The sequence below is a fragment of the Oreochromis niloticus genome, linkage group LG14 (assembly GCF_001858045.2).
Source record: "Oreochromis niloticus isolate F11D_XX linkage group LG14, O_niloticus_UMD_NMBU, whole genome shotgun sequence".
Lineage (NCBI taxonomy): Eukaryota > Metazoa > Chordata > Actinopteri > Cichliformes > Cichlidae > Oreochromis > Oreochromis niloticus.
In genome coordinates, this window is record NC_031979.2 from 6465068 (window position 1) to 6486034 (window position 20967).

Consider the following 20967-nt stretch of genomic DNA (forward strand, 5'->3'; position numbering starts at 1 on the left):
CCCACCACGAATTCATCTTGCTAAGACTGAGCTAACTGAGGTAAATGACACTTCCAAAAATGGAAATCATGTCTGAATACAGACGCTGGCGAACAAATTCATCTGTGTGCAACGCAAGGAAATGTTGTTGTTACATGAGTGTTACATGAAGTCTGCATGTCAAGAACAGTCAGTTTAACTTGTTTGTGCATATTTTAAATGTCAGTGCTCATGCCTTGTGGTGTTTGTGTGTTTCAGGTGTGCTGTTCAGTATTGAAGTAACTTCCACATTCTTTGCTGTGAGGAACTATTGGAGGGGTTTCTTTGCTGCCACTTTCAGTGCCTTCATCTTCAGGGTGTTAGCTGTTTGGAACAGAGATGAAGGTAAGACTGATGTGTTCATTGTACTTAGTATAAGACAGTATAAGCACTTTATTAGGAACACTTAGTCCAGTACAATCAAATCCATTTTTGTAGTAGCTAGTGGCATGTTTAGTGTCTTTTGTTTTTGAGGGGCAACAAATCAGAAAAAAGTCGTATCAAAGCAAGAGTGGCCTTATAGTTGGTTCAAACAGTGGATAAACTGAGGGGCTTCACCAAGGCTCAGTTTAGGATCGATAAGGACCGAGCTGTGAGTCATGCAGTTAGAATTCAAATATGAGGCTGGAAATGATCAGAGTGAGTCCACTTTAAGGTCCAATATTTTATTGTCTTCGAAGACGGGGACCAGGTCTGCGAGCACTCAGCCATCACATCACATCTTCACAGCAACTTTTGTGAATTAAGACAGTGAAAAAACTGCAATAAGATGGAGTCAGTCTGCTATGAATTTGGGATTGAATGGTCCAAAATTTTCAATTTCATGCAGTCTTTTGTGATATTATTTATTATTTATATTATTAGCATATAACCCTTTTTAAAATATGCTTTAATTGACATTGTAATCCAGAAAAGCAGTAATCAATGTATAAACATCATCTGTACAAAGATTTATGCTTCTAAAGTGAAACTGTGAAAAATTGCAGGACTTTTAATAAATAAATGTCCCGGTGTTGTACAGGATGTCCAGTTTTGGCACACCTCGGACACCATATGCGAGTTGAATTTTATTAAGTATTAAACAGCAGAAATTATTTAATTTCATTACCATGCCTAGAAATGCTTGTCTTTTGAATATTTTTGAAGAATTAACCAAACATTCACAGTCGGCGGGTCCTTTCTGTCCTGCACCCTGGTAAGTTTAAATTGCCTCTGGCGATTTAAACTCTGAGGGGCCATAGCCTCGGCCTCTATTGGCCAATTTGCATGATTGACACCTCTTTTTAATTGGTTGAGCCAATAGAATCACAGTGACATTTTTGTGGTCTTCTTTTGCAGCTTGTCTAGTGAATTTTGGTTGGAGCATGGTGAAACTCTGTGTTTTGGAGCCCTGCAAGCTAACTAGCCATTGTTTTCATGGTTACCTGAAGTCTGGAGAATTTTTGGCTCGGTTGTGTGTGTTTAGCGGACTTTTGCGCATTTACGTAACTGCTCTTTTAATCATTGCTTGTTTTCGCTGTGTTTGGTGGTTGTAGAAATGGTTTATATGAGCATTTAGCTGAGATACTAGGGTTTCTGTGGATACCACACATGTTGATATTTGCAGGTTTGGCTCTTGGAGTGTTACATACCTCTTGAGCCTGGGGGCAATGGGGTTTTTAATTTGTGTATAAATGAAGCTCGGTCATTATTTTACTAGTTACATGTGTGCAAGTCTAAATAATATACTGAGTAAAGGACAAAGACTTGCTGCACATAAAACCATATGACTAAGAACACTGGAGGTGCTAAAAATAGAATTTTCTTCCTACCAAAACAGTAAACTGAGAAGTTCTCAGTGGCAGGCGTCCAAACTTCTTTGGGATTTCCAGGATCTTGTTAGCGGTTTAGTTTTTCACAGCCTTTTCTCCCACCAGTTGTTTAATGTGGTCAGGTATTGTGAGGTTTGGAGTTTTGGTCATCACCTCCACAGTAAGCTGTTTTCCTTTTTACTCCTTCCATCAGTCAGTGATGCATCAATAGCTTTAATATATTTTATTTATTGCCCTACATGTGTTTAGAAGACCTGTTTTTAACCTCGCTTAATGACTTTGAGGTCTGTTCAGTGATAAGGTGGCTTGTCCTCTCTCTCCTTCTCCAGAGACCATCACAGCCCTGTTTAAAACCCGCTTCCGATTAGACTTTCCCTTTGACCTCCAGGAGCTTCCTGCCTTCGCTGTCATTGGGTAAGTTGGTTAAGATGCTGAAGTTAGTTTAAAAAAAACAAAAAAACCCCAACAACTCATCAATTAGACATTAGCCAGCAGGTCCATACTGTAAATAAGACCATGCCTAAATTAATAACAAGCTGCTTGTCAACAAATATTAGTAAGAAAATGGAAACTAGCTTGTTTCACAAAAAAATTTCCACTCTGAGTCACAGTTTTTTGTCCATCTGGTTGCTCTGACAGGTATTCCCATTTATTATGATTACCTCATAAATTCAGACATTATTCAGGAGATCCACTTACTGTAGCTTGTGAACGTGTTACCTCGGGGTGGACTGCGTGAGTCACCTAACATGGATTATTCAGCTTGCAACAGTTGCCAGCGCACTGAGGGACGTCTTATTTTATCCTGTCCTAGCCTGAGGGCTCTTCTGTGCCTGTGAAAGAGACCACGGGCTCCTAGAAGGAAGCTGGTGGAGAGATGGGAGGGGGTGCTCTCGCTCCATACTCTGTCCTTCTTTTTCAGATGAAAGCGCGTGCCTGTGTGTAACTTGTGTAATGACTCCCAGAGAGAAGACAATCCCTCTCTTTCCATTTTTTGGGGGTGGGGGGGGGTCTCATCTTTGTTCATCATCCTTCGGCTTTTTTTTTTTCTTTCATATTTAGTATTTTTTTGTCCAGAGACATTAACACCCACCACTGCATCAGTGGCTTGCACATACAGTACACTGTCTCCAGAGAAGGCAGCAGAGTGCTTAGTCCTAGTTTTACACTGTGTGAGTCTGTATGTGCACACTGGCAGGTTTGCGTGTGTGTGCGTGCCGGTGCATCCTTGTAGTTTCCATCTTCCCCTGCCAGTAGCTGTCAAGCAGGGAAAGTCGGTCAGTGTCTCAGTCAACTAGGCCAAGAAGAGTTTGGTGTGTGCTACATGCTGCCAAGGGCATGTCTTTGAAGAGTCACACACTACTCTACTTACTGTTTACAGTTTACTGTTTTAGGAGGGAGAGGGTCACTGCAACATGTGAAGGCTGGCATGCAACCTACTTATTGCACATGTATATGTGTCCATAGTGTGTGTACCTCGACTTTTTTTAGGCCAACAGGAGGGTGATTACTTTTATTATAAACTATTCTGCTGACGACTTCCTCCGTTGATCAACAGAAAATCAGATAATAAAAAAATTGTAGAAAAATTGATTCATTTTCTCAAAAAACGTACAATGAAAATTGAGTGATATGTCATTCATATTTCAGAAATTTTCTTTTAATCGGCACAAAAGTCTAACCAGATCAAGAATTAATGGATTTGATGACCAACAGCCAATTAGGCAAATCATTTATAAATCAAATTGTTGCAATTTTTTTTCTGGTGTTGCAGACTAAAAAATCCAAAATTAGGAGAACTGAATAACTCAATAAATAAAAATACATTTGAAATTAAGAGGAAAAAAAGAATTAAAAAGAATTAAAACTTTTTATTTTATTTTATAGTATTTTATTTTATTCTATTCTGTACAGTTGTGTACAGTATTTATTCTTATTTTATTTTATTCTAATTTTTGCTTCATAACTTTTGCACTGTCCACTTCCTGCTGTGACAAAACAAATTTCCCACGTGTGGGACTAATAAAGGTTATCTTATCTTATCTTATCTTATCAAAAATGCATATCAGTAGAACTCATCATTAACCATTATTATGAGAGCAGGTAATACTGACAGGCTCTGTTAGTTTCCACCTTCTCTAACATTACTTGAATGTGGGCCTTCATCTTAAACTATATTGTATCTTAACTTACTTTACTTGTAAGGATCAGTCAACCATAGTGTGCAGCATTTCCCCTGTGTGACAGCTGACTCATTTGCATGATGAAGTGAGGTTGTCTATAACAATAACTGGAAAATGAAGTAAAAGAATTGAATATGGAAGAAATGCAGAATGAAAATGCATTGAGTGAATGGGTATCTCTGCAAATGTATATAAATACAGAAAAACCTTTCATAAATGAAGTCCCTGTATTTATTTATTTTTTGTTATTTTTAATTCATTTAATGCTACGTTAATTTATTGAGTCACTTGATGTGTTCATTTTATTTCTTTTTCTTTTTCGGTCCTCTGTACACCACCACCTGATCATAGCTTTGACACTTTCTTATCCTCAAACGGTACACTCACCCTTCTTTTAATCATGAGCACAAGCCCAGATTCCAACACTTAACCCCCACCCAAACACACACACTGAGGACACCGGGTTTTTTGGGGGGTTTTTACGTGTACAATACAAAACGCATGAAAAGGTAGACGTTCTGCGTTTTCCTCAGCTGTGCCAAAGAGGCAAAGACTCCCTCATCATCCTGTTCATTATTTATTCAAAGGTATTTGATGGAATTAATAATGCAAGAGGATAAATTTATAGGCATTAGGTTGTCTGCGTAGCTGTCTGAGTCTATTATTTCCCGCCACCTTTTCTCTGCTTTCTTTCGCTCTCACTCCCATAAAGAGGACTCCCACCAAGCTTCTAAATGCGCGCTTATATAAACCTCTTTTTCCGCTTTGTCTCAGACTCCCCCACAAATCCCCATCTGACACTGTGTTCTCGCTCTTTTATTCCTACTGTCTCATGCCTGTGACTCCCTGTTCATTTTTTTTCCATGCTCGTCTTTGTTTCTCTCCGTCTACAGTATATGCCTCCCACATGTTTTGTGTACTTGTTTTCCTTCATTCCCATATTTCTTTGTTTTCCTGTTCCCCCACAACTTTACAGAATTACATTTGCACTTATTACCAGCAGCCACCTCCAGTCGATTAGAAACTCATTACATTTTCATTGTTTTTATTGTAGCCAAATGCACTGGGGACACCCTATGGAGGTGGATCAAGTCAGAGAAATGTTGCACTCGATGCGTTGATGCTTTGCTTTGTTTACACTTACACAAATTTATTCCATTCTGTTTTGATTTGATGCATTATACCGGGTAGGGAAAGGGAAAAAAATGAGTCCCACTTGTTTTCTCTGTCTGCAGTATTGCCAGTGGTTTCGGTGGGGCTTTGTTTGTCTACCTGAACCGACTCATTGTCCAGTTCATGAGGAAACAGAAGGTCATCAACAAATTTCTAATGAAAAAGTAAGTATAATCACCTTAATAAAGCAATGGGTGCATACAAAGTACATACCAGAAAGAAAATTCACTGCATTTTCTCAAGTGATATAGTAACGTCTGATAACTTTTTTTCTATGCAAAGCAGAAAGCATGATGCATTGTTACAGTAAACTTGTCTCAACTGTCAGGATAACATTGTGCAATAATCATCATTTGAAAATGGGAAAATGTAACTTGATTAAATTTTAGTTAATAGTTTTTAAAATTGGCCAAAGTAATGCAGAAATAGTGTTTGCTAATTTGTTAATACTGTAATTGCTTTGTAGTACTGTGTGGGTGGTTTATTTGAAATTGCAACTTTAATGAAAGTTGCAATTTCATGACCCTCTGGGAACGAGAATAAATGAATGTGCTCAAAACGACAATAACAATCTCCCGTTCCACCACATCCTAAAGGTGCTCAGCAGAAATCGAGAGTCATCATACCAGGCAGTGTTTTTCCATTCTTCTGTAGTTGAATTTTGAAGAGCCTGTGTGAACTGTAGCCTCAGTTTCCTGTTCTTACCTGACCAGAATGCTACCTGGTGTGGTCTTCTGCTGTGCTAGGCCATCTGCTTCAAAATCCAGCATGTTGTACATCCTTGTTTCTCTGCAAACCTTGGTAGTAAACAGTTGACCGTTGACTTCCTATAAACTCAGAGTTCATCAACAAAGCAGATTCACAGAGAGAACTGCTGCTTGGTGGATGTTATCCATTTCTCTGTAAACTCTAGAGATCATTTTGTGGGCAAATCTCACTACTTTTAAATGAGTTGCTCAGGTCACTTGGCACCAACAGCCATGCCATTCAAAGTCACTTAAATCACCTTTCTTCCCCATTCTGGTGCTCAGTTTAAACTTCAGCAGGTCGTCTTGAGCATGTCTACATACTGAAATGCGTTGAATTGCTGCTATGTGATTGTCTCACCCTAAAAAAAAAAAAAAAAGTTTAAAAGTTTAAGTTTAAAAATGGGTATTAAGTATTGATTATAATTAGATTTTTTGTTAATAGCACCTGTTCACTACTGAATTAAAAAAATAAAAAAAATAAAATGAGCAAAACCCCAAGTTGCTCTCCGATGCATCCATCGGAGTTTAAATGGTAGTTAGAAAGCACTTAAAAGCACAGAAGACAGTGAATAGGTGAATGTGGCATCTTGTACAGAGCGCTTTGAGTACTCCGGGAGAGTAGAAAGCGCTATATAAGAATCAGTTCTTTTACTTCCAAATTCAGATTAGGAATTTTTAAGGTTTGTAGTAAGTTTATGTAGCATCAGATGTCAGACAAAATCGCAGAAATGGTATTTTTTTTCTTTATTTGGGAGCATTATGATGTACTTGACCTGTTCTTGATCAGTGTGATCAGGGGGCAAAAAATCTCACTGATGATATAAAAGTCTCAAAAACTCATGTATCAAAGAGGACACGATTGGATTAAAAGGGATAACGAAATCCTACAAAAGACTCAGAAGATTTATTCTTTCACGTGAAACTGAAAGCTGAACACAGACCTGCTCAGTAGCAGCAATAAAATCTGTTCCCCCCACAGGATCCTGTAAAACAAAAGGTTAAACATTGTTGGATGTTTGTACAAATACTGGGATAAATAGCGTTAATTGAGTTGTCTGACAGGAATGTTGTCAGGTACTCACAAATGCGCAGACTTTATATAATCAAAGAAAACATAGCTCATTTAATTGTCACACATCGATTGTGGCTGCTTTTTTAAATCTCTTTTACTGTTTCTCTCCTTGTCTTTCTTCCTCTTTTAGACGTCTGCTGTACCCAGCACTGGTCACTTTAGTCCTTTCTACCCTCACATTTCCTCCTGGCTTTGGACAGTTTATGGCTGGAAAAGTAAGTTCCCCAATTTCATTCAACATATATTATTTTTATTGCATATACTCAACACCCTGCAACTATTACAGTGGATATAAAAGAAAGCCTGGGGCATTATGGACCATTATGGTATGATATTGTATTATATTTAAAATTTATGTTATGTGTCCATGGCATTTTTTGTGTCGTAATTTATGTGCAGTAAGTGTCACTGTGCAGGCCTTGAGTGCATTCAGGTGTATCCATCATTTTCATGTCTCACTGTGTTTTTGAGCCAAATTAGATCATTACATTGTTAATATAACAACTTTATTACCATTCATGTCAGGGTGTAGTTGTTTTTTAATGTGTGCAGCGCAGGTTCAGATGTGTTTGTGTGTCACCTGTGTACCCTGGAGGATTGGATGAGCATACTGTCTTTTTGCTCCTGTGATGACTCACAAGTGTGTGCTTGTGACTTCTCTCCAATATCACTCACTTCATCTGTCTTAATTATCAGTATTAGAAAGGGAATAGCCTCTGCATCAGAGGACGTTACACACACACCGACAGTACACACACACATGTGCTGTCGCTTGGTCTTGGCCACTAATGAGACAGTGAGTCAGGCCTGTATGGCTCTAAATCTGCCCACACTGGCCCACTCCTCTTTGGAGTGCACACTCAAAATTGTGTATCTTAGTCTTACTCACAAACTCCTCATTGGTGAGCTTTGTGGATGTGGGCAGCGTTATCCCCACCAGTGTGCACCGTCAGTTTTAAAAAGCTGCAGCTCACTTTGTGCTCTTATGCTCAATGCCTGCAATACTGAAAAAGTTGGAATACTTTGCAAAATGGAGAGCTCTCCAGGTTCTCTAAATCTTTTGATATTATGTATCACTGATCAATACTTTGTGAAACTATAAATGGACTTTTTCACTTTTAAGTACAAGTCTTATTCACCCAGAGACCCACATATTCATAAAGTGCTATTATCTATAGCTAAGCACCTTCACACTTCACTATGTCACCCCAGGATTCATCAGCATCCTTTTGCTAACTGGTGAACCTTTGCCCATCTTTACTTCAGAGAAACTCCGCCTATCTGAGATGCTCTTTTTATACCCAGTCATGTTGCTGACCTGTTGCCCAGTAACCTCATTAGTTGCACAATTTTCCTCCAGCTGTTTCTTTTTAATACCTCTTACTTTTTCGGTACACAGCAAAGGTACACAGAATCAAAGAGAAATGGATAATGATTTTGATTTTAGCACAAAATTCTAGGAAACGTTTCTCAGGGCCTCATTATGCACATGTGACCAAAGTTTTCTCTTTCATTATAACTTTTATTGTTCCACACTGTCTTTTTTAGATACTGATTTATGTAATTTATTTAGATTTATGCAAAATGCAAAGAACAGAAAAAAAGTGATAGTGCAACCCAGAGAAAACATGGCAAGGTATTTTTACTGGCCTAGTCATTGTTTATGTGTATCTGTGAGTGTCTGTGACCATCCTCCAACTCGGCCTGTTTTTTTTCTTTTTTTCCCCTTTTAAGTTTTTAAATGAATCTTAATCTGAATAAAGCATGTTGACTGGTTTGTAGCTGACTCAGAAAGAGGCTTTGGTGACATTACTGGACAACCGAACCTGGGCCAAACAGGGCATCGCTGAGGAGTTCGACTACATTGGAAATGCACAAGCCTGGAGGCACCCGCAAGTCAACGTCTTTGTCACGCTGGTCCTCTTCATTGTAATGAAGGTAGGAAGAGCAAAAAAAAAAAAAAAAAAAAAAAAAAGACTCTGGAGTTTTTAATGTTAAATGTTTTCAGTTTTTTGCAATTTTTTTAATGTGAAAACTAATTTTATCACAGTTGTTAGATTCTGTCGGCTCTTTCTGGTTGCTTCCCTTCCCTTGCTGGACTCTTTAGTTTCTCTCTGAATTGAAGCATGTATGCTGGCACAGTGTTTAAATCCCATACACGGTGCATGACACCCTTTTATGTAACACTAGAGCTGAGCTAATAGGCCAGATGGAACAGATCACATCTGTTCTTCTCGCTGGTGAAGAGCAAAGGGAGACCATGTTAAATAAAAAAATGTTAGAAAGTTGTCTGTCTTCCCCTCAGTGTGTTATAGTTGTTTTCATAGGAGGTCATTAAAAGTTTTGTGTCACTGTGATGCTGTATCAGTGAGCGAAAGGACTGATTGAAGAGGATTCAGCAGTCGGCTACAAGAATAAAGTCACATCCCTGTGTCTTCTGACTTTATGTAGAAGACATAAAGATGGACAGATTCCAAAAGTAAAGCTAAACCGTGCCTATAAATAGAACTTTTCATCTTATATATGTAAGAAATTGGCCCTCAGCTTCAGTAAACTTTGCTGGTGAGTTCAGGAAATGGGCCTTATTGACGTCCTCCGTGATTTGTTAATTATTCCACTTGCAACTGGTGCCCTGCTGTTGATGCATGTAGAAAATACAGAATGACATTTTGCTGAACCTACAGCTCAGACCATTTTGATGATCCCTGGTCCAGCTCTTTGAGTCAGGGTGGAGCCAATGTCCATACGTCTGATCAGTACATTCGGTGCTATCCACTGTTCTGGATTGTCCCATAGATTTAATTGTAAGTGACTCATGTTGCAGCAGAGAGGTATGAAAAAATGCAACATGTATCTCTAGAAAAATATATTTTTTTTTAAAAAAAAGGTTTTACTGAGATGAGGTATGTAGACAAAGTACCAGTTCTTGGACTTGGCTCAACTCCTAGGTTTGAGTGAGGACCGAGTGTGGTGGTATGAACGCTCTGCAGTCCTGCCCTCTATGGACTCAAGAAGCTGAACAGTTAGTATATATTCATTTATCTCCTTCACCACCCATGCTCCTGTTTTTTTTTGTTTGTTTGTTTGTTTGTTTGTTGTTTTCTAACAAGTAAAAACAGAAATGAGTTTGGTCATTCCATGCTCCACCATCCTGCTGCTAGGATTCCTGTTTAAGAACACAGGGCCGCTTGTTTGGCTTTTTATGTAACCTTTACTTATTGGGCTGCACTGCTCAGCTGAAATGAAATGTCCTTTTCCAATACAAAAACGCTGAGTGTGTTGTGGGCTTCATACAGCAAGTAGACTTCACACAGAAGTAGGAGTGGGTGCCAAGTAGAGTGGAGTTGAGTAATGTGTAGGGGAGTATATGGAAGGGGGGCCTGGAAGGGGGATTTGGGGGGACTTTTTTTAAATGTAGCTTTTTAAATCTGGATAGCTGTTACTGTACATGACATGAAGTCTATTTGCAGCAAAGCTACACAGCTGTGTAATCCACTGGAGACATTAAAATATCACATAACACACAATATTAAAAAAGAAACAAAAAGTTGCCTTCCTAAACAACAGAAACAAAAAACACCCTGAACATCAGGGAAGTACTGAGGAGTCATGTGACTTCATCTGGTACCTGGCTTAGGTGGAGGTAGATAATTATAGCCAGCATTAACAAACTTTAGATAATAACACTGGACAATTTGAACATTAGTGAAGTCTAATTTTATATTGATGACCATTTAATTAAGCATCCTTAAATATCAGATTATCAAATATCAGATGTTTTTTTTTATTTATATATTGATAACGGGCTACATTCTTTTGCCTTGGGAGGTCTGGAGGCTAACTTGGCTATCATAGGGCAAAAGGTGGCGCACCCCCTGGACAAGTCACCAGTCTGTTTTAGAGTTTTTCAGCATTGTCGATTAAACATTGACAATATTAATTATTGTTAAATTAACCTGAGATACTGTGAAAGTTACCCAGAAATGTTTATTTTTGATATTAGGAATATTTTTTTCTTTTTTAAAAGGCTGAAGAAAAAGCTTCTCTGCTTCCCCGGCCTATAATTTTCATGCACTCCCTACCTCGTGAGTCATTTTTGCTCTATGGAACTTTTACACCACTATTCAGACTATAACTATGTTGTTATGGTCACAAATGCTCATCCTGCAGGTATTACTCTTATTTCAAAGTCTCTTTGCAGATACCTTATTATTTATTGATACATCTGTTACGTTTCAGCACGCCTCTGTGTTTCAATGTTCTTCCACTATGAATCACCACAATTTTTTTTAATGTTTCCAATCCTACAAATGGGTCCTTTGAAATTCATTGTCACAAAATAATCTAAATTAAACTCATAAAGTAAACAAATGGACCTCTAGGCTTTCCTTTTGCCAAAAAAACAAACACAAACTGCCCTTCATAAAATGGCAAAGAAGCTGTGAAAGCAGAATTACAGCCAAGCTCATTGTCCTACAAAATGTGGTTAAAAACACTCGGTGAAACAGGAATCAACACTTACCTAAGCTCCGGTGTCAAAGTTATGCAAGCAAAGAGATTGATGATGTGCACCATGTAGCAGCAGTGCCAGAAACTGACTCACTATCATTGTTTCTCAACAGCATAATAGCGAATGTCTCTCTCAGCTGTTTTTCTGGTCTCAGATTTTCTGTGTCAGATTCTGTCCTACTGCTGTCCTTTATCAAGTCTTTCAGCATCATTCCTCTCAGCGTGATGTCCACCTCATGTGTAGGTGTGCCTATGCGCATCTTCTGGGCATGTATAGGGTTACCAAATATGCAGCATTTCCTGTAGGTCACATTAAGGGTAGGCATAACATGCACGCACACATGCGTGCACATACACACACCAAAACTTTTCTAACTAAATCACTCCCCTGCAAAATCTCATTGGGCAGTTTAACATCTGTCTGTATGGATGCCCCAACTTGGTCTCCCTTTTACACACAATTACAGTCCATACATCCACACCAGAACATAATACAACACACACATGCACACACACACAACATTCAAAGTGAGGCTGTAATGGCTCTCTCTAATTACAGCCTTTGGTTTTCCTGGATTCAGCCTGGTGACTTTCAAAGAAGAGAGTGCTCCCTCTCCCTCTCCCGCTCTGTAATGAATGGTTCTTTTATTCAAGTTGGCAGCCATCTTGTCTCGTTGTGTCTTTTCATGTCGAAACTTCAGGAAGACCGAATTCAGCAGCTGAACTTCTGAAAGCCAAGGTGCAGATAAAATGTTTAGTGTCAGGTAGTTCCAGCAGCTGGTCAGCTGGTGAAGCTGCTATATGTGTATTTGAATCATGCGAATCAGTACAAGACAACACAGGAAGTTAAAGAAAGTTCCCCAAGAGAAAAGGCTGAATTGCTGTTGTTGTGAGGTGCAGTGCTGATAACGTTCAAGTCTCTCACACTCACTCACACACACACACACACACACACACACACACACACACACACACACACACACACACACTCATTTGGCATGCTTTGTAGTTAAATGCTATTTTTAGTGGTGTGCAATTATGCACATCAACAGCTCTCAGGAAGAGATGGGTTTATTAATATAGGTACGTGTCCTCCAGCCTGTGTGAGTCCTTTGTTATCTGTTGGTGTGTGTGCGTCAGTGACAGAGAGCTGGCGGGACTGTAATTGGAGTGGGAATAGAAGAAGGGCCCCCGAGGGTCCCATGAGGCCCCTGGGCGACAGACTGTCCTCTGAATGTGACACACACATGCAAGCACAGAGGGCTCCCAGATGACTGACAAATTAGAGTATAAATGTCCTGGATAGTGCGTCATAACTGATACCCTTGACTTGACTATCCTTCACTCTGTCTGCCTGCTCCTGTTCTCCTGATTTCATTGTTTTCCATCATGTAGTCAAAGAAACATCAATCAAAATCGGTCTCAATACAAGGTGCAAGAATTGTGAGTCTAGTGCTCTTATGAATAGATATATAACTTAATTTAATCAGGGGGAACCAACTGGGACCGAAGCTTGGGTTGGCTGTACTTTACTGTCGTTACCTGATCAAAAAGAGAACAAAACCAGCAGTTATTTACTCAAGGACGAGACCTGATGCAGTCTGTTCCACCTTTAAGGTGGATCAGTGGTTCCCAGTAGGATTTTGCATTGAGTATAAGGTATTATCACAATATGTAACTGCAATGTGTAACTCTTTTTAAATTACTATGTAAGTTACAGACACACCTTTCAGTTTCAAGTTAGCCTAAAACAAAGGTGGGAAATGAGTTCTCCCATGGGGGCACATAAGAAACCGGGAATGTTTTGGTGGGCCGCAGCAAGAAGCTGAACTCAGTTTTTTAAAAGCTTATTGGTGCAGCCCTCTACAAAATTCCCAGTTTCTTATGTGGCACATTAGAAAAGTTCATTTCCCAGTGTGAGGAAGGAAAACTGATCATTTTTGTGTGGAACAAACCGCAACTAAGAGGCAAATGAATAAAAATCAGAAAAAAACCCCGCCAACTGAAGAAAAACGAAGAAAAGCATTGTGGAAGCTACTCATTTCAGGCCAAGGATGTAAACAGCCTTCTACCCAAGTGCATCACATGTGTGGAGTAGCTGACTAATCTTACTGGGGACACAGGCCAACGAGGTGCTTGGAAACCCAACAACTCTTCTGAGAAAAGTGGGACAAACTTGGCATACAGTCTGAACCATAGACACCATGACTGATTGAAAGTACAACAAGGTAGTGCTAATGAAGCTTATAGCAAAACAATATATTATGTTTTAATTTTAGCTTCCTCTTTAGTGCACCATTGGCACAAAATTTTTGAAAAGTACTGAGGTACTATAATTCATAAATGGGATATCCAAGGTGAACAAGGGTTCTCGTGTAATCCAAGTTTTAAAAGTGATGATGATTAGCATGGTAGTAGTTTAAAAAATAATTTGCTAAAAAGGGAGAAAAAAAAATCTAATTCTAAGAGAGCTATGACAGCATGCAGGGGCTTAATCATGTTGGCAGCAGTGTTAAGAAACCTAATTATTTAAAGCTTCTTATTCAGCTCCTCAGCATGAGTTTTAATAGCTACTTGATCATCTAACCAGATACGCAGGTGCAAGATGGGAAGGCTTTTATTTGAGTCCCTTATTTGACTGATAGGAAAATTTAGAGGGTTTTTTCATGTGGGATCTGGTAGAGAGTGTGTTATTACTCTTCTCTAGCTTTAGAGAGAGCTTAATTTTAATCGAAGCCTTCAGGAAAAAATAAAAAATCTGAATTTAATTTTGACAAAGCATTGTCAGTAGAGGTTCCAGATGGTAATAGCTATTATTACTATACTATTTACTTATTAGTGAAATACAGATATACAAGAGACTATCTAGTATGTCTGCTGCAATATGACCAAAATAACCATATGTGTCATATACAAATACATGCATTTTTTTTATTACACATACACTATACAATATATTTTGAAGTAGCCTTTGGTCAGTATGTCAATATGTAATTGAAGTGCTGACTTTTAGGTTTAGTTGAAATTTGCAAAAACTTTTTAGGAATTTGGGCCATTTTTATACAAAATCTCTTATTTTCAGAGGCTCAAAAGTTATTGGACAGTTTACTGACAGGCAGTTTCACGACCAGGTGGGAACCGTTCATTTGATATTTCATCAAAGATGGAGCGGACATCTAACTAACTGACTTCAATTTGAAGTTGATTTCAGTAGTTCAGTTTATTGCCACTATAATTTTAAATCTCATCCCCCTAAGAAATGTCAACACAGTTGAGGGAGGCTGTCACTTGGCTACAAAATAACTAAATAACCCAGTCAGAGAAAGAGAGAGCAAAAACTTTGGCAGTAGCCAAATCATCAGTCTGGTAAATTGTTAAAAAGAATGAATGCACTGGCCAGCAACACCAAAAGGCCTCAACAGTGTCTTTAGTAAGTAGGCATCATGCCAAAAACGACCTCTTGCAAGAGCCGCACAAATCCATATATAAGCAATAAAAGAAAAGTTCTGTCTTTGGCCAGTTTTTCTGCATTTAGAATTTTTTTTTCATGGTCCAAGCATGCAGCATCATGTAAAATCTGTTTGTCACCATGAACACTGTTTTACAGACTCAAAATGCCTAAAATACATTAAATTAATCTAAAATTGCTTTAAAAGGTTTGACAGAGCATTTTTATTCAACATCTTGTGTAGCAGCAGTGTGTCAGCATCAGTGTGATTTGACCACATTGCATTTAAGTCATACTTGTAGTTATGTTTGTCATCAAATGTCAAAGTATTAGCTCTGTTACAGTGAAAGGCAAAACATAAATATCTCCTGAAAAGACGACCTTTGGGGTGTAGATGTCTATATTTGACGTTCTGACCTACGTTTTACACTTTACTGCTGATTCAGTTAATCATTCATTTTCACATAAAGCCTATTACATCAGTGGTGTGATCACTAAGATGCATCTTTTTTTTTTTTTAAAGGCTGCTGTTCAGATTTTTGTTGAGCAAGCACAAAGCTAATATTATACACTGATTAAATCTCAGTTGCGTATATTAACAAATGACGCTTTCTCCTAAAATAGTATAGCCCTGAAGCAGCTTTAGAACTTATAAGACTCATTAAAGCTACTGTCAAAATTCACAAGGTTCATTAAGAATTTTCTAATTGGATTTTAATAAGGAAAGATTTCATGCAAGTGGTTTCCTTGATCACTTGTTCCACTTGAATTTGCAGCGGTTTAAACCAACAACCCAAACAGTCCCAGCTTGATTTTCAGGTCTTAAGTTTACTGCCTTCCACTGTTTATCAAAGTCCCCTTTCAGTTTGAGGTCAGAGATCCTCATAAATTTTCATGGTCGTGAACTACCTCTGCGAGATGTACATCTACTAGATTACGTTAGATTAGATTAGATGAAACATTAATGACTCCTTCAGGGGGAAGCGAGTCATTGCTTCAGCAAAGAATTGGATAGAGCAATAGATAAGAGGACATAAATAGTAATAGAGCAAATAAAGGGTAGAGGGATATGTTCGGAAATGCTAATGTGTCTCCTCTAAAACAATCGGCTCTCAATTATATGGTCGTACTACATCAAATTGAAAACTATCCATTTGCTTAATCCCCTGCACACTTTGGCTCAAAAACCTTAGAACCTTTGGCAGTAAGTGTTAGAGCAGGGTGGGGTTATAGCTAAACTAAACACACACACACACACACACACACACACACACACACACACACACACACACACAGTCAGACTTGACTTATCAGATCATGTTGATTAATTCTCTAATTAGTTATATACCATTAATTATGTTAGGATTAGGATGTTGAATGTAGCTGAGTCACAGTTAGAAGGACTTGCCGTTCCCCCATGTTTTTATGAGAAATGCAGTATAATTGATAATAATGAATGAAACTGAGCAGCAGGAAGTTTATATTGATGAAGATGGCATTGCAAATCATCAGCATCAGCATTTGTTGTGGTAGTGATGGTGTAGAATCAACCTTAACCGGACGATAGACAAAGGCATTCAAAGGAAACTACAGAGAAATGTCATGTATCGTAAGTATTAGTTTAAAAAGATTTAAGGAAAGTGTAAACTACTAGTAAACAACAACTAGCAAAGAGCTGACACAGGCCCTGAGATGCATCTATATTTTGTTTTTGTTTTTTGTTTTGTTTTGTTTTTTAACCAAAACCTCATCAGAAATGGTCTCAGTGCCATTCTTAAGAAGAAGGAGGAGAAAGGTACAACAGTGTCTAAAGTCATCTGTAAAACCAATGAGACACTGTCATGGTTTGGGGCTATTTCTCCCAGTGGTGTCTGGGTTCTTGTGAAAGCTGATGTAATTATGAAGGCAGAAAATACTGCCTCATACAAACTAATTTTTGCCTACAAACTGTATTTCTAGTACAGCATTGGTATACTACTAGGAAATAGTTGCAACTTGACAGTCCATAGATTACAATAATGAAGCATTTAAAGTATGATTTCTATATAAAAATATATTTTACTTGCTTGCAAATATTTCTACAAAATGGTATTACAAATGTGGACACGATAATGTAGCATTAATTCCCATGGAGCCATATTTACAGCCAGGAGTATCCTGTCCGTGTCTATTAGTTTATGCCCCCAAGTACAACAACTAGCTCCAAGCCACCTGAAGGAGTACCCATTGGCAGCTATTACTTTGCAGACATCAGTGCAGTTGCTATAATTCAGCTGGAGAATAAAGTGCCAGCAGCATCCTGCCACAGTCACCTGTGTTCAAGTGTTTTTGACCATGTTACTATGAGTAAACAGGTTGCTGGTTTAGATTACACTGTCATCTACACACTCTCATCAGAACTGCTGAAAGTCTGTTTGCAAATGACATATTATTTTTCACAATATTTGTATCCTTTTTGACTGGGTGTCTCCAAAAAATATTACATGCACAAAAATTTCATTTTTAATAGTAAGTGCCCTAAGAGTAATAGCTAAATTTAAATGTGAACATCTTTGTAATGTATGGTTCAGAAAATGAGTGTGTCTTACAAGATGAACATAAGAAAGCACACCGAATTAATTAATGTTGACATTAAGCTGAAAAACAAAACACAGACACAGATTAATGTATGTAAATGTTGACACAGCACTTCTTTCTTTCTTACTGCTCACTGAAAACTTCGTGCTTCATTCTAAACATTTTAGCTGTCTCATATTCATGTTCAACTTGGCACCACTAGTTAGTTTAACACATGTGTCTTTGGACTCAGGAAGGAAGACAGAGTACCCATAGGAAACCCAGGGAAATGGGAAATGCAAACTCCATGCAGAAAGGCTCCCATGGGGTTGACTTAGCGAGTTGTTTAGTTATTATTGTAAGAAAAAAGGTGGAACATCCTCAAGACAGAATGAGAAAGTGCTTATTGAGAGGAGGCTGGGGTGGATGGATGGGTCAACACAAAACAAACTTTACTGATTATAGACATAAATAACAAATATTCATTTTGTTACCAAAATAAATTCTAAATGTCAGGGATTACTTATGGTCATACTCTATGACTATGATTACTTTATTAGTATAAAGTATAAGTAACCCAACTGGTTTTGTGCTGAAACCTTAACTATGGTGTTATCACAAAAAACATCTTGGGTTGAATAATTCTAGTTATCAGTCGTCAAGACTGAACTGTTTCTGACACTTAATCAGTATAATTTGAAGTGGAATCTAGAAGTTTAAAATTTTATATTTGATTTTTGTAACACAATTTTCTACATTTACTTTCTCATTGTTGTCTTTGTTTAATAAAAACAAACAAGATTTTTTGCTGAAAAATAACTTTTTAAAATGCCAAATATCCACCAAACTTTACATTTTCTAATTCCAGACTCTTACTTTTTAGTACCAAAATTCAATTACAAATATTATGATTTTAGAGTAAATTGTACACAATTTATGTTGAGTTTCTGTTTGTTAATTTATGGGCCTTTATTGTGAGCCAGAGATCAGATAAGAATTACATTTTTTTTTAAGTAACACAACAATGTGCGCAATGTTTCTGAGCATCGTGAAATACAAGGTGTGTGAAGGTCTACCTGTAGTTTAACAACCTGGTAACAGTGCGCTCCTCTCAGATCAGTGTGGCCTCAGTATTGATGATATAACCCACACATACCCGAGGACACACTCACCTTCTTGTGTAGTGCTTTCCTGGGAGTTCATGGCCTCTAATAAACTTAAGCCTCTTCTTATGAGTTCTCAGATCTTTTAAAAGTTCCCAACTCTTATTCTAGTTTTTACTGTCTATGTGGAAGAGAAAAGAGAGAGAGAGAGGAAGGCAAGTCAAAAGAATATTTCACACTGCTGTCTTCATTTTCCCATGAGGCCTTTTTTGTGTTTTGTAACTGTGTGTGTGACTGTGTTTTAGTCTGATTCTCTTCGCTGAGTCCGTGTCATAGTGTGTGTGAACACCTACGCACATATGTGTGTTTGCACGGGGTGCGAAAACAGCGGCAGTTTAGGGTCACAGAAGGAGATCCATTACGTCACCATGGCAGCCAGCCTTAATTACAGCTAACTATAGTTGGAGCAGAGGGAGCAGAAAAGGGAGAGAGAGCGATGGAGCAATGAGTGTAATTAAAAAGTCTATTTGAAACCATGAGATTATTACAGTGATGAGGTTTGTGTAATGGCTTGTACAATACACTGATTCATGTGTCTCATTCTGTGCATGCAAACATTGAAAATATAAGCCTGTGCTCAATACATTACCTGCTCCGTGTCGAAGAATACGTGCCATTTAATAGTACTGGCCTATTTAAACGTAACATCATGTAAAATAATCTCTAATTGCACTATTGATCCGTTTTAGACTGATTTTTTTTTTTTCTGATCAGCAGTCTAAAATGACCCTAAATTTGAATGTTGTTTGTCATGTTTTTTGGAACAGCTGTTAAATTGGTGTAATAACCACTATCTTTGCCATAACTGAATTGTCCTAAAGATTTCTTTTCAGGATACTTTGAGCATAAACATTGTCTCTTATAACCTCCATTTTTACTCACACTAATAACTAATGGTTAATTTTTAACTCAGAGAGCCAGTCTAGACCTATTTTCATTTAAGTACATATCTATTAAGTCACTTTATGGTGCCTGACCCTTTCCTGCTGCATCTTTATATTAAAAGCTTTTTATTACTGAAACAGGATCCATTTCTAATTTGGTGAGAGTAATGGAAAAAGGAACAGAAAATTTGTGTTTGTAGGTAAAGAGAACTACATTTCACCAGTTAACAATATAACCCTGAGGCTACAGTCCCACACACCAACACAAATCTGTCCTAATGAGGACACAGATGGGATCTTTTAGTTTTTATGTATTAACACAAATCAAAAATAATTATAATTTATTTACAGGCACATTTAAAGACCCTCAAGGTCACCTTACATTAGTACAACAAAATTAAAAAAATAAGCTAAACAAAAATAAAAAGTATGTATGTACAAGTATGACAGTATAAAAGCTAAACGAGGTTAAAAATAGACTAAGACAGAGAAGTGATGAAGGGTATGCAATTTTGAATAGATGGGTTTTAAGATGTGATTTAAAAATAGAGAATTTATAGTCCAGAGATCTGGTGGAAGTGTGTTCCAAAGTTTCGGTAGTCAGGCGAGCAGGTGGAACAGACAGAAGGGGAAGCTGAAGAAAAGCGGAGTGTACGAGGGGGTGAGTACATGTGGAAAAGGTCAGGTAAATATGGAGGAGCAAGGTTTTGAAGCGCTGGAAAGAAGCAGGATCTTGAAATTGACTCGGAGGTGAACTGGAAGCCAATGGAGCTGTTTAAGAACAGGTGTTATATGTTCAGTAGATCTAATTTTGCATATAATATGAGCAGCTGTATTTTGAACTAACTGCAGTTTATGGAGAGGCTTATGAGGTAGACCATAGAGAAGAGAATTACAGTAGTCTAAACGAGATGTGACAAAAGCAGTACAAATATGGTGGTACTGTTTGGAGTGAGTGAAGGTTGAAGGCGGTTAATATTACGAAGATGAAAATAAGAAGACCGAGTGATATTATTTATGTGTTGTGAAGGAAAGAGTGCTGTCGAGAATGATACTCTTATCCTGAGGGGAAGGTGTGACAACAGCGTTATCAATGGATAATGAAAGACTTCTGGTTGGAACTTTAGTCAGTTTTGATTTGGTGCCTGTTAGAATAAATTCTGTTTTATTGCCATAAAGCTTAAGAACGTTATGAGTAAACCCAACCTTGATTTCACTTAAACAATTAGAAATGGATGTGGGTGCGAGAGTAGCTGTGGGTTTGGAAGATAAGTAGAGCTGGGTGTCATCTGTGTAGCAGTGAAAGTAGATATTATATGACAATGAGCCTAAACAGACTTCAAAGTTAATTACCCCAGTGATTCTACTTTAGAAACGTGAACAGGCAGAAACAGAGGCTGT

At 38.0% G+C, this 20967-nt stretch overlaps 1 protein-coding gene across 9 annotated transcripts in view; it reads left to right on the forward strand.

Moving 5' to 3' along the window:
* clcn2c (chloride channel 2c) overlaps positions 1 to 20967 on the forward strand; it is a 202870-nt gene that overhangs the window by 137121 nt on the left and 44782 nt on the right. For all 9 annotated transcript variants that reach the window (XM_025897948.1, XM_025897945.1, XM_025897946.1 and 6 more), the window contains 5 exons: positions 238 to 363; positions 2159 to 2243; positions 5248 to 5349; positions 7137 to 7221; positions 8789 to 8944. In XM_025897948.1, coding sequence (XP_025753733.1) covers positions 238 to 363; positions 2159 to 2243; positions 5248 to 5349; positions 7137 to 7221; positions 8789 to 8944 — 554 coding nt within the window. The remainder of the gene's footprint in view (positions 1 to 237; positions 364 to 2158; positions 2244 to 5247; positions 5350 to 7136; positions 7222 to 8788; positions 8945 to 20967) is intronic.